General features: G+C 41.6%; 1 protein-coding gene across 1 annotated transcript in view; it reads left to right on the top strand.

The window, feature by feature from the left end:
* Positions 1–13,695, top strand: part of polr1a (RNA polymerase I subunit A) — a 59,658-nt gene that overhangs the window by 25,528 nt on the left and 20,435 nt on the right. The window contains exons 12-20 of the mRNA XM_060927431.1: positions 1,085–1,312; positions 2,538–2,792; positions 2,934–3,125; positions 5,708–5,857; positions 5,958–6,141; positions 6,322–6,404; positions 8,067–8,225; positions 12,658–12,756; positions 12,920–13,072. Coding sequence (XP_060783414.1) covers positions 1,085–1,312; positions 2,538–2,792; positions 2,934–3,125; positions 5,708–5,857; positions 5,958–6,141; positions 6,322–6,404; positions 8,067–8,225; positions 12,658–12,756; positions 12,920–13,072 — 1,503 coding nt within the window. The remainder of the gene's footprint in view (positions 1–1,084; positions 1,313–2,537; positions 2,793–2,933; positions 3,126–5,707; positions 5,858–5,957; positions 6,142–6,321; positions 6,405–8,066; positions 8,226–12,657; positions 12,757–12,919; positions 13,073–13,695) is intronic.

Genomic DNA, 13,695 nt, shown 5'->3' with positions numbered 1-13,695 from the left:
CTTAAGAAACACATTTGGAGTTTGCCCAACAGCATGTGGCAGACTCCCCAAACACATGGAAGAAGATTCTGTGGTCAAATGAGACTAAAATTGATATTTTTGGCCATCATGGGAAATGCCATGTGTGGCACAAACCCAACACCCTGAAAACACATTTCCTACAGTGGTGGCAGCATCATGCTGTGGGGATATTTTTCATCTGCAGGGACAGGAAAGCTGGTCAGGACTGAAGGAAAGATGGATGGCACTAAATACAGGGCAGTTCGAGAGGAAAGCCTGTTTGAGTCAGCCAGAGGTTTGAGACCGGGGTGAAGGTTCACGTTCCAGCAGGACAGTAACCCTAAACATACTGCTAAAGCTACACTGGAGTGGTTTAAGGGGAAACATTTAAATGTCTTGGACTGGCCTAATCAAAATCCAGACCTCAATCCAATTGAGAATCTGTGGCATAACTTGAAGATTGCTATACACCAACGCAACCCATCTAACTTGAAGGAGTTGGAGTAGTTTTGCCTTGAGGAATGGGCAAAAATCCCAGTGGCTAGCTGTGCTAAGCTAATAGAGACATACCCCAAGAGACTTGCAGCTGTAATTGCAGCAAAAGGTGGCTCTACAATGTATTGACTTGGGGGGTGAACACCTATGCACACTCCAGATTTCTGTTTTTTCATCTTAATTATTGTTTGTGTCACAATAAAACAATTTGCACCTTTAAAGTTGTAGCCATGTTGTGTAAATCAAATGGTGTTCACCCTCCAAAAATCCATTTTAATTCCAGCTTGTAATGCGACAACATAGGGCAAACACCAAGGGGGATGAATACTTTTGGAAGATACTGTAAGCTTCCACTTATTGGATCTACTCACAGACAACAGGAGTATGGATAACTTGTGTAGCACCATAACAGCAAAGTTAGAATAGTGATGAACAGAACAAGTTCTGTGAATTCATTTGGTATAATTGCAGTGGTTTCTTTTAAAGTAATGCACCTGTTCAGATTAGATAAGGTGGTGGTGTTGGGTGGTTTTTTTTTTTTTTTTTTTTTAAATAGTATAACTGATGATTCTGGCTGCTTACTGTACAGGTGTTTGCGACTAAGCTGACATACCCACAGCCGGTGACACCATGGAACGTGAAGGAGTTGCGGCAGGCCGTGCTTAATGGGCCTGATGTGCACCCAGGAGCATCTATGGTTATCAATGAGGATGGTTCACGCACCATTCTCAGCCGTACCAACCCCACCCAGAGAGAGGCTATTGCTAAGCAACTGCTTACACCCAGCACAGGCCAGCACCGCATGCCCATGAAGATTGTAAGTGTCCCTGAATAGAATCTAAAGGACTCTACATGTGAATGAGAACCTTAAATTTTGCTTCATTTTAACCCATAAATCAATATGTTTAATCGACAAGTTTGAATGTACAATTAACATAACAAGGAATGAATTTGCAAGACCTAGCATGAAAAATAGAGCAATTAAAATTGAGATATTTATAATAAATTGAAATCTGGAAAGAAAGTGCTGTTTCTCTATGGAATCAATTTTGTGCCAAAATGTTCATACAATACTTTTGAAATATCAAACAAAAACGACAAATCAAAATACAAAAAAAGAATAAAAAAAGTCAATTTTTTTAGACTGGCAAACAAATTATTCGTGTAATCGTGCAAAATATCAGTCTATTACTCTTCAGAAACCTTTTATTTTTGTTCCGCGTCTTTCTCAGTTTTGTTTGACGTAATTTATTTTGGTTGCGATTCCAGCTTTCTCGTTTGCGCTCCCTGACTTTTTGCTTGCAGTTTTGGCACAAACTTCACGTGTGGGCGGGCTGTCCAGGAATGCATTCCCATTGGCTAACTTGTGTTTGACTGACAGCTACGCTCAGCCATTCTCCGGAGGCTGTTGCGGCCATTTCCTACTCGGATTCTGGCGGACTGTTTGGCGAGTGACCGATCCATTGACGGTAAACAAGGATCGAGTGGACTTCAGTGGCGACTATGATATTGAATTAATTCAACAAAGTGTAAATTCAATATCATAGTCGCTACTGAAGTCCACTCGATCCTTGTTTACCGTCAATGGATCGGTCACTCGTCAAACAGTCCGCCAGAATCCGAGTAGGAAATGGCCGCAACAGCCTCCGGAGAATGGCTGAGCGTAGCTGTCAGTCAAACACAAGTTACCCAATGGGAATGCATTCCTGGACAGCCCACCCACACGTGAAGTTTGTGCCAAAACTGCAAGCAAAAAGTCAGGGAGCGCAAACGAGAAAGCTGGAATCGCAACCAAAATAAATTACGTCAAGCAAAACTGAGAAAGACGCGGAACAAAAATAAAAGGTTTCTGAAGAGTAATAGACTGGTATTTTGCACGATTACACGAATAATTTGTTTGCCAGTCTAAAAAAAATTGACTTTTTTTTTTTTTCTTTTTTTGTATTTTGATTTGTCGTTTTTGTTTGATATTTCAAAAGTATTGTATGAACATTTTGGCACAAAATTGATTCCATATGTTTCATATGTTTCTCTCTCTCAAGGTTAATCGGCACATCAAAAATGGAGACGTTCTCCTTCTGAATCGTCAGCCAACGCTGCACAGACCATCTATCCAGGCTCATTGTGCACGCATCTTGCCTGGAGAGAAGGTGCTACGGCTGCATTATGCCAATTGCAAGGCCTACAACGCTGACTTTGATGGTGATGAGATGAATGCACACTTCCCGCAGAGTGAGCTGGGTCGGGCTGAGGCCTACACGCTTGTCAGCACAGACCAGCAGTACCTGGTCCCAAAGGTGAGGTGATGATTACATTTGGTGTCCTTTTTATATGTTGGTTGTCGTGGTGTGTGTGGTTTTTTTTTTAAGTGACTCAAATAATTGATGTTTTATAAACTTCAGAAAACATGGATTTTCATGTAAATTCCCTCACTCCAGGATGGGAAGCCCCTGGCTGGACTAATCCAGGACCACATGGTGTCAGGCACCAGCATGACCATCCGTGACTGCTTCTTCCCACAAGATCAGTATATGGAGCTGGTCTATAGAGGTCTCACTGATAAAAGAGGCAGAGTCAAGCTGCTTCCTCCTGCTCTCGTCAAACCTCAGAAACTTTGGACTGGCAAACAGGTACATGCACTATGTCTATTCATCCATCGCAGGGCTTCTGAAGGACCTTGGGGTGTTTGGTATGTCTTTAGGTCGACCTGTAAATACAAAAAATACAGTTTTTTTTTTTTTTTTTTTTGGGGGGGGGTTGTACAGTATTATTATTTTTATTATTTATTCTGTGTTGAGCAGGGATGTGTTAAAAATCAATAATAAAGAATGTTTTAAAGGCAAAATAATCATCATAATTAACCATTATTTGCTAAAGCCTCAGTGAATATCGGTGATTATTATACATACGGGCCACTTTTTCCATGGAATAAAAACATGTATTCTATTCCCTTGATGGCATGCAAAATGCAATATCATATTGCTTATTCTCCATGTATTACGCCACTCTCCTCAATAGAGAATGAGTGTGCAATATTGTTATAACATTGCACGTTGTCAAGACAACATGACGTCACACTAGGGCTGTGCGATATGGGAAAAAATGAATATCCCGATACATTTTCTCCATTTCATGATATACAGTATATATCTCGATATATTTAAATCTCCTCTAAAAGACCCCATGAAATCTAACTTTTACTCTTTACTGTTTTCACTACAATCCCTGCAGATTAAATAACATTCTTGGTTAACTTTACAGGTGGTTTTCAACAACACATTTTAAATTGTCATGCTAGTGATTAATCACAACTGAATTGAAATAAGACTATTTTTATTCAACAAAGATGTGGCACAAACTGCAAAAACAATCTTGAAAATTGCAACAAAGGGGCAATACAATACAGAGCTGCTCAGAGCTCAAACCAATAAAGTGCAAGCTCAACACTGAGAAAGACATTTAGCCTAAATAAGAAAAGTGCTCATTCATTAAATTATTTTAAAAAATAGATCTCCAAGCTATTAACCTGACTACTGAGAACCACTGGAACATTCACGAGAGAGAGAGAGAGAGAGATTGAGGGAGAGAAGAGCGAGATCTGCAAAACATAATTTCTCTCTTTGCACACTTTTGAACTGAATGTTTTCTGGCTCTGCCTCTCAGATGTGTATAATTCCGGCTGCTGCCTTTCGTGATGACAGGTTCTTTTTGCACACTTTACAAACTGGCATTTGCTGTTCCACGTCCTCCTCGCGATATCCAAAAAAATGCCGGATGACTGACCCCTTACTAGTTCTTTTAGGAACCAATTCGTCCGCTTCCATTTTTAATTTGTCGCTGAAATTGACACAGCTTACACGGTAGCCTATGCAAAATCAGCAATTGCACGAACTGAGTCAGCGCTGTAAACCGGAACCAGGAAATTTTCCACCGGCAGTGTTGCCAGATACTGCTGACATTTTCCAGCCCAAAATATGTTCAAAACCCGCCAAAACGCACTTAAAACCGCCCAATCGGGCAACACAACCGAAACTAGAAAATCTTCCCGGAAGTTCCTTTCAGCACCGAGATGTCGCCCAGGATTGGCTGGCGGGTGCGTGACGTTATTGTTTTCTTTACCCTTAGGCAGCCTCTCACGTTACTGCCTGAGGGACAGGGAGAAAACCACCAGGAAATGTTTTAAACAAACGCAACAAACACGAAACGAACGCAAGTCGGAAGATGACCATAAAATACTCGATAGTTACGATATAATAATTTTATGTATTGCACACAGAATTTTCGGCGATATATCGAGTATATTCGATATATCGCACAGCCCTACGTCACACATCGGAGCTTATGCGAAGATCCAATGACGCAACTTTTCTGCTGCACAATCATTTCTTTGTTAGCCTGGAAAGAGAGATGATCCAGTGCTAGGTTTAAGCACTAAATAAATAAACTGAAAACTGAAACTAAAGGCGCGCTGAACACTCGAAAGGCTACCAAAACTTCATTATATATTCTTCACGCATATTTATAAGAGAAAAACATACATTCCATTCAACTAGCATGATATTGAACTCGTCTTCGACTCGTTCAATATCATGCTAAATGAATGGAATATATCTGATATACCACTCAAAGTCAGCCAATATTATTTAAATAATAACTTCAGCTTCGTCTCGGTTATTATTCACCGAGGCAGTTTTAGTGTAAATATACAGGTGATTTTTATTTTTAAAAAAAAATTTATTCCAAACTTCAAAAGCGGCATGCAAATGTAACAAAGGCACGCATAGACTTGCCACATATGTATGCTGACTCACATAAAATACTTTGTTTTGAAATAGATAAAATAAATCACAATTCCACATTACCTTTGAATAGTTTTAGACCAAACTTTGTAGCATCTTTAGTGCCTTTAGGAACAGCATTTTCTTTCATAATTTGTAATTCTTCTTCACTTACGGTGACGAAGCACTTGGCTGCCATTTTACCAAGTCGCTCGAGGTGATTAGTCGAGAAATTTGGACTGTTTCTCAATAATCAGTGCATGCGATTCTTCTATAATCACCAACGTGTATTTATATTAAATGTTTATATAGTCTTGTCACCCACATACCCCATCCCCGTGCTCTGTGTATGTTCACAGCAGGGTTATCTCGGAGTTTTGCATCTAAAGGTACTGCTTCTTGAGTCATGTTTTGGATGATTTTATTCCTGAAAGGTCGTGTCCACCCTCTTGTTGAACGTCATCCCGGCAAACCACATCCCTCTGAACCTGACAGGAAAGGCCAAGATTCCTAGTAAGGCCTGGGTGAAGGAGCCTCCTCGATCTGTGCCAGGCTACCATCCAGACTCCATGTGTGACTCTCAGGTGACCTACAATAGCTGTGTGTTTTAGCATTAGCTTGCAATAACAGCTTTTATTTTAGAATGAATAATCTTTCATTTTTCTGGTGAAATGCTGTATTTAGGTGGTGATTCGTAATGGTGAGCTGCTAGTGGGTGTGCTGGATAAAGCACACTATGGGAGCTCTGCATATGGCCTGGTGCACTGCTGTTATGAGCTATACGGAGGAGAGACCAGTGGCAAGCTTCTAAGCTGCCTGGCCCGCCTTTTTACTGCCTACCTGCAGCTCTATCGTGGCTTCACTATGGGTAAGAGCTATTGTCGTCTGTTTCTGAATATTCTGTGTATTTTTAAGCTGTTGGTGAGACAAAGCTCTTTTCATTTTCACTATTAATTTCACAACTGAAACAGTTAAGTGTCCAGTTGTAGCACAGAATCTGGATTATTGAGCTGCCAGTGCCTCACGCTGTCTCTTATTTTCTTAACAGGTGTGGAAGACATTTTGGTTAAACCAGGAGCCAATAAGCGAAGAAAGAAGATAATCAAAGAATCGGTGAATTGTGGCATTAAGGTCAGTGAATATGATCCACCAGTTCATTTGTATTACAATCTTAGTCCAGAACTGAAAAGGATTTTCAATGAAGGATCCTGTTTAATTCCAAGTGCACACAAAACACATATTAGATCTGTCGGTTTGTCGTCGCACATGTCCCGAGTTTTCCGGGATGTTTTATTTATTCATCAGTGGTAAATCTTGAAGTAAACACAAGAAGTCAGAACAGCTCTGATCAATAAGAGACTTATGCCGCTTTTCCACTACCAACGCGGCTGAGTTGGGCTGAGCCGTGCCGTGCTGAGTTGGGCTGAGCCGTGCCGTGCTGAGTCGAGCTGAGCGGGGCTGTTGGAGTTGCATTTCGACTACAACTGCGCTGAACCGTTGTTAGGATTGCGCTGCATGCTGTTCAGATGCGTTACAAGGAGTACTCCGAGGACAAAAAGAGAGCAAACCACATGAGTTAAATCAATCTGGTTTATTCTCAGTCGTGCCCCAACGCGCAGCTGCGTCGGGGCTTTATATACACTCTGCGTAGGGAGTATCAGCAGTGGAAAATTACGGAATGTGCTTTGCACACTCAGTATCAAGGTCACAAGAGTTATGCACAGTTCAACAGGATGTTTCACACAAAAACATAGACAAAATCAGGATATGAAACGGGAACAGAACATGTGAAAAGTACAAAATGTACAGAGCAGCACGTATTGTATTGTAGCTGGCCTAAAGTAAACCCTAAACTGCTACACTACACGACAGTCACCCTTGGGCCGCGCATTTACAAGAGTAGGTTTAGGAGTATTCAGGATTATATTCTTACAACCGTGCTGGCTGGAAGTGGATGGACACATTGGGTGGAGTTAGCGAAAGTGGGTGGACGTCACGTGATGTCGTTAGGCGGCGCAAACAGTGACATCAGTGATCTTTTAAGCGGTAGTCTCACAACCCGGAGAGTAAACAATAAACATGGAGGACATGGAGTCGTTAGTGTTGCTGGTCTTGGTGCTGTGGCTTGTTGTCACCGACAACGCCAACAGATACTGGCAAGAGCGTATAGATGAGGCGAGGCGCATAAGGCTTCATAATTCCCGTAATTCTCCTTCTTCCGGGTTTACGGTGTTTACAGATCCCAGCGTGTGTGGGCGTGTGAGGACACTCCTCCTCACCAGTCAGTGCACAGGGGAGTGTCTGCTCACACCCCTAGCCTCACTCAGCTCGGTTTGGCTCGCTTCAGCCCCACTCCAAAACCGTGCAAGTTTTGGGGGCTGAGCAGGGCTGAAGCGAGCTGAGTCGTGCTGTTCTTAGATAGTCGAAACACGAGCCGTGTCGGGCTGAAGCGAGCTGAAAAAGGGTAGTGGAAAAGGGCCATAAGAAGAAACAAACAGAACAACAGTCATGGCAAAGGCTCGTGTGTGTTTTTTGTTTTGTTTGGGGGTTTTTTTAACCCAGAAGTTGAAGGGAAGGAATGCCTTTTTGTGGTGAACACTATTGCAAATAAAAACTCTAATGCATGCTTCCCAGTGAAGTACACAGTGCAACTTATTTGCCACTAACTTTTTGAAGATTTTCCAAATTGTGCTTGATCATAGCTTTTGGGAGACTTTGGGTCTGAGATGTGGCCTGCTTGGATGAAAAGTTAGGCCAGATTTTCAGTTTTATCAGCTTATCTATGTTACACAGGCACTTGGGGCAGCCTTTAACCTGCCTGCTGCTGCCGCAGAAAACGAAGGCCGAGACCTCTGGCAAAACGCACATCTGAATATCGACCAGCGAGACTTTAACATGGTGGACCTCAAATTCAAAGAAGAGGTTAATCAAGTCAACAACAACATCAACAAGGTATTGGTCAAGGTTTTTCTCTTTGAATGTGATGGCTGTGTTTACAGTGCTGACTCATGTGTGGCCTTTTTAATTTTGCTTATTGTTTTATGTTCATTCTGAAGGATTCTATTGTTTATAATGGGCATGCAGTGATGTATCGTGCGATGATAAATTGCGATACAAATTTGACTATTCAAATCGATGAAATAAGCGAATCAGGGTTATTATTTGGCTGCCTAATCTCTTAATTTTTCCAGCTATAATTCTGTTGAGACAGCAGAGGGCACAATAATGTACAATAGCAGGAATACACATGACTTCTGCCTAGGCAAAGTAATAAAAACAGATCTACAATGGGAAAGAGCTGTTGTGTGATTGACTGTACAAATTAATTTCTTGCTAAACCTAAGCTAGACCGACCGTGAGTTGGCCTAGTGGTTAGCGTGACTGCCTCTCGGGTCATACCAAAGACCATCATAAAAATGGTACCTGCTACCATCTGGCAAGGCACGCTGCAATACACATGCATGGATTAAAGTTTTCCGTCGTGTGACGGATTTCCGTCAACTGAACTCTCCCAAGGCCAAATGTGAGGTTGGTGCTGATCCGAGGAGAATTAAAATGACGGGTGATTGGGTAGAGATTGGGTTATAACACTGATGTGTTGCAACACCATCAACTATCAGCAGGGTTTATTTAACTTTTTTGTTTTTGAGCCATGCTTTGTGTCGTTCATTTCCTATGTTTGATCATGTTTAAACGTTTGCTGTCTACGGTGCGGCATTAAAAAACATGCGCTGTCAAAATTGGCAAAATACATTCCCATGTGCTTGGCGTGCTTGTGTCTGACCATTTCTGTTTTGTATTAAATTAAATCTTGCCAAAATGACTTAGTTCAAACCTGGACATATAGAAATAGAGCATGTTTTAAAAAAAAACAAAAAAATAAACCCCGGAAAGCCCGCTCCTCTGCTTCAGCCAGACTTGAAGACCCGACGGTGCAATGCTTGCAGACTGTCAGAAGTAATTAGACCTAAATTTATAGCTAACAAATCAGCAGACGCCCCAACAATTATTATTTTCGTTAGGCCAATGTGTAAGGTATGTTAGAACCGTGCCTTATAGCCTACGTTATATCACAATTTAAAGGACGTTTGAGGAGTTGGAGGCTGCGAGCGCAATGATGTTCCGACATGTGCTAAACTTTATTCCCTGAAAATCATACACCAGCGTTCAATGCCCCAGTCAAAATGTCTAGAAGACTACGGTTAAATAATAATCATAGCCTACTAAGTTACAACCCCGATTCCAAAAAAGTTGGGACAAAGTACAAATTGTAAATACAAACAGAATGCAATAATTTACAAATCTCAAAAACTGATATTGTATTCACAATAGAACATAGACAACATATCAAATGTCGAAAGTGAGACATTTTGAAATTTCATGGCAAATATTGGCTCATTTGAAATTTCATGACAGCAACACATCTCAAAAAAGTTGGGACAGGGGCAATAAGAGGCTGGAAAAGTTAAAGGTACAAAAAAGGAACAGCTGGAGGACCAAATTGCAACTCATTAGGTCAATTGGCAATAGGTCATTAACATGACTGGGTATAAAAAGAGCATCTTGGAGTGGCAGCGGCTCTCAGAAGTAAAGATGGGAAGAGGATCACCAATCCCCCCTAATTCTGCGCCGACAAATAGTGGAGCAATATCAGAAAGGAGTTCGACAGTGTAAAATTGCAAAGAGTTTGAACATATCATCTACAGTGCATAATATCATCAAAAGATTCAGAGAATCTGGAAGAAATCTCTGTGTGTAAGGGTCAAGGCCAGAAAACCATACTGGGTGCCCGTGATCTTCGGGCCCTTAGACGGCACTGCATCACATACAGGCATGCGTCTGTATTGGAAATCACAAAATGGGCTCAGGAATATTTCCAGAGAACATTATCTGTGAACACAGTTCACCGTGCCATCCGCCATTGCCAGCTAAAACTCTATAGTTCAAAGAAGAAGCCGTATCTAAACATGATCCAGAAGCGCAGATGTCTTCTCTGGGCCAAGGCTCATTTAAAATGGACTGTGGCAAAGTGGAAAACTGTTCTGTGGTCAGACGAATCAAAATTTGAAGTTCTTTATGGAAATCAGGGACGCCGTGTCATTCGGACTAAAGAGGAGAAGGACGACCCAAGTTGTCATCAGCGCTCAGTTCAGAAGCCTGCATCTCTGATGGTATGGGGTTGCATTAGTGCGTGTGGCATGGGCAGCTTACACATCTGGAAAGACACCATCAATGCTGAAAGGTATATCCAGGTTCTAGAGCAACATGTGCTCCCATCCAGACGACGTCTCTTTCAGGGAAGACCTTGCATTTTCCAACATGACAATGCCAAACCACAGACTGCATCAATTACAGCATCATGGCTGCATAGAAGAAGGGTCCGGGTACTGAACTGGCCAGCCTGCAGTCCAGATCTTTCACCCATAGAAAACATTTGGCGCATCATAAAATGGAAGATACGACAAAAAAGACCTAAGACAGTTGAGCAACTAGAATCCTACATTAGACAAGAATGGGTTAACATTCCTATCCCTAAACTTGAGCAACTTGTCTCCTCAGTCCCCAGACGTTTACAGACTGTTGTAAAGAGAAAAGGGGATGTCTCACAGTGGTAAACATGGCCTTGTCCCAACTTTTTTGAGATGTGGTGTTGTCATGAAATTTAAAATCACCTAATTTTTCCTCTTTAAATGATACATTTTCTCAGTTTAAACATTTGATATGTCATCTATGTTCTATTCTGAATAAAATATGGAATTTTGAAACTTCCACATCGTCGCATTCCGTTTTTATTTACAATTTGTACTTTGTCCCAACTTTTTTGGAATCGGGGTTGTAAATTACGTCAAAACATCTGTTTCTGGCCTAGGAAATGATGGAGGAAAATGAGAACGAACGCAAAGTAGATAGCAGCCAACTTCACGCGATCTTTTAGGTAACTTAACACTCGTGTTGGCCACAATATTTCTCTTAATAAAATCTTGAATTGTTTTTGAAGTCGTATTCAACACAAAGTAAGGTCAAATTATAATTTTAATTTAAGTGAAGATCCAAACTTTTTTCTATATTGACGTCGAGCATAGAGGAGCATGTCATTCTGCTTTCGGTTTCGGCAGCATGGATGCGCTTTATATGAAAGAAGGCACTGATGTGTCTGCCATTGATAAAGGTGTAAAAAACAAGTGGAGGTGGGCTTGGCTGTACGAAATAGGTGAAAACGGAAAGCCATTTAGTTCATGGTGCAAAAAACTAAACATTCCAGGCGCTTGCATTTGTGTGGTTTGCCACAAAAAAATAATATACAGAAGCAATGGAAAGAAAGTGCAATAAATTGAATATATTAATCCATTAATTAATTGATAATAAAGTTATCAGTTCTAAGTTAACCATTCTCAGAATTTCATCAAAATCCACCCATAACCCCCCCCCCGTAAATTTTCAGTCAATTTTTTTTTGCTTTAATCCATGCACATGCAAGTGGGGGAGTCAAACTCTCAAACTCTCACAGTTACCAGAGGACTAGCCCCTCCCACTGTAACCCTAGCTGTATAGGTGAGAGGCCGAGTGCCATCGAAACGGAGATTGGCGCCACACCCATACGCCTCGAGTGCTGGTTAGTACTGAGACAGGAGACTGCCTGGAAAGACCAGATTCTGGCATGAGAGGGACTTTGACTTGACTTTGAAACCTGAGCTATCTTTTTAAAGACTATTAAAAGCTAAAGAAAAGAGAAGAAAATAGAGGCAGTAGAAATGTTCATAAAAGTTTATTAAGAAAAGGCCCATTTGTTATTAACTTTTTTAATAAAAGGAATATTTTACTTAATATGCTATTACGTTTTACTCTAACCTTTACAAATGTGGGCAAATAAATATTACTTTTTTATTAAGAAAATGAAACAAAAGGAATAGTTGATGATGAAAAAGAAGAAGCCTTTATTTTTGTCACATGTGCACTTAAGCACAGCAAAATTCCTCCTATGCAGTGAACACATGCATGCGCACACATGTCCAGAACAGTGGTCAGCTATGCCACAGTGCCCAGGGAGCAGTTGGGGGTGAGGGATCAAGGGCAATTGAGCCATAATACAAACGGAGGGGAAAGTGCTGTTCATTCACTCGACTCCCCTCACGTTTTTTCCTGCCGGTCCCAGAAATCAAACCAGTGACCCTTTGGGCCCCAGGCTGCTTCTCTGACCTTCAGGCCATGGTCACCCCCTTAGGAAAATATTGTGGTTTTTTGATAAAATTTTCTTCATTTTTTTTTTTTTTTTTAAATATGGGAAAATCAAAACGTGAGCCCAGTATTGTGAATTGAATCATGAATTGGCTGAATTGTTACATGCCTAGTTTATAATAACGATCTAGGATCTTTGTTTGTTAAGGTGTGCATGCCATTGGGTCTGCACCGTTCATTCCCTGAGAACAACCTTCAGCTGATGGTGCAGTCTGGAGCTAAAGGTTCTACGGTCAATACAATGCAGGTGATCAACGTTAAAGAATTTTGAGAATTGTAATGATACTTTTATTGAGAAATGTAAATGATAGCTCTCTCTTTTATGGCCTGGTGTTTATCGTTTATCTTGATATTTACTTGGAATAGAATTGGCAATAATAATGCTGCCTTTGCCCTTTGTGCATGTTTAGATTTCGTGCCTGCTGGGTCAGATTGAGCTAGAGGGCCGTCGTCCTCCCCTGATGCCTTCTGGGAAATCCCTGCCTTGCTTCCAGCCTTATGAGCCACAACCTCGCTCCGGTGGCTTTGTGACTGGAAGGTTCCTGACCGGAATAAAACCTCCAGTGAGTTCAGTTTAAAATTATGTTTCACACTAAGACTACGTTCAGACTGCACCCTGAAACGACCCATATCCGATTTTTTTGCCCATATGCGACCTGTATCCGATTTGTTATTGACAATCTGAACGACACAGATCCGATTTTTTCACATGCGACCCAGGCCGCTTGGATATGTGGTCCTAATTCCGATGCATATCCGTTATTTTCACATGCGACTGCAGTCTGACCGGACAGGTCTCATTCATGCGACCTACACGTCATCAACAAGAGACAAACGTCACTATTCTGCGTTGGCTAATCCCGCCTCTTTGGTGGGAAACAACAACAATGACATAATGCACTACATGAACAGGCGCACACACAGTCTCTCTCGCTCTCCCTCGCGCACTCCGTCATATGCGCGATGCAGACATTAATGTTTCGCGTGCACGCTCTTGCTCACTTGCTCTAGATTCCGGGAGATATTCTCCAATTTGTGGGCATCAGGGAGCCGCTATCAATATGAGGGAGACTCCCGGAACTTCCGGGAGACTTGGGATGTCTGCAGTAGACAGTGTTTATGTAGAGAGCATGCGCACTTCAATCAATCAATCAATCAATCTTTCAACGGAGGTTGCTGCCACGGC

This window comes from Neoarius graeffei, chromosome 8 (genome assembly GCF_027579695.1).
Source record: "Neoarius graeffei isolate fNeoGra1 chromosome 8, fNeoGra1.pri, whole genome shotgun sequence".
In the NCBI taxonomy this organism is placed as follows: Eukaryota; Metazoa; Chordata; class Actinopteri; order Siluriformes; family Ariidae; genus Neoarius; species Neoarius graeffei.
This window is presented reverse-complemented; position numbering and strand designations above follow the sequence as displayed.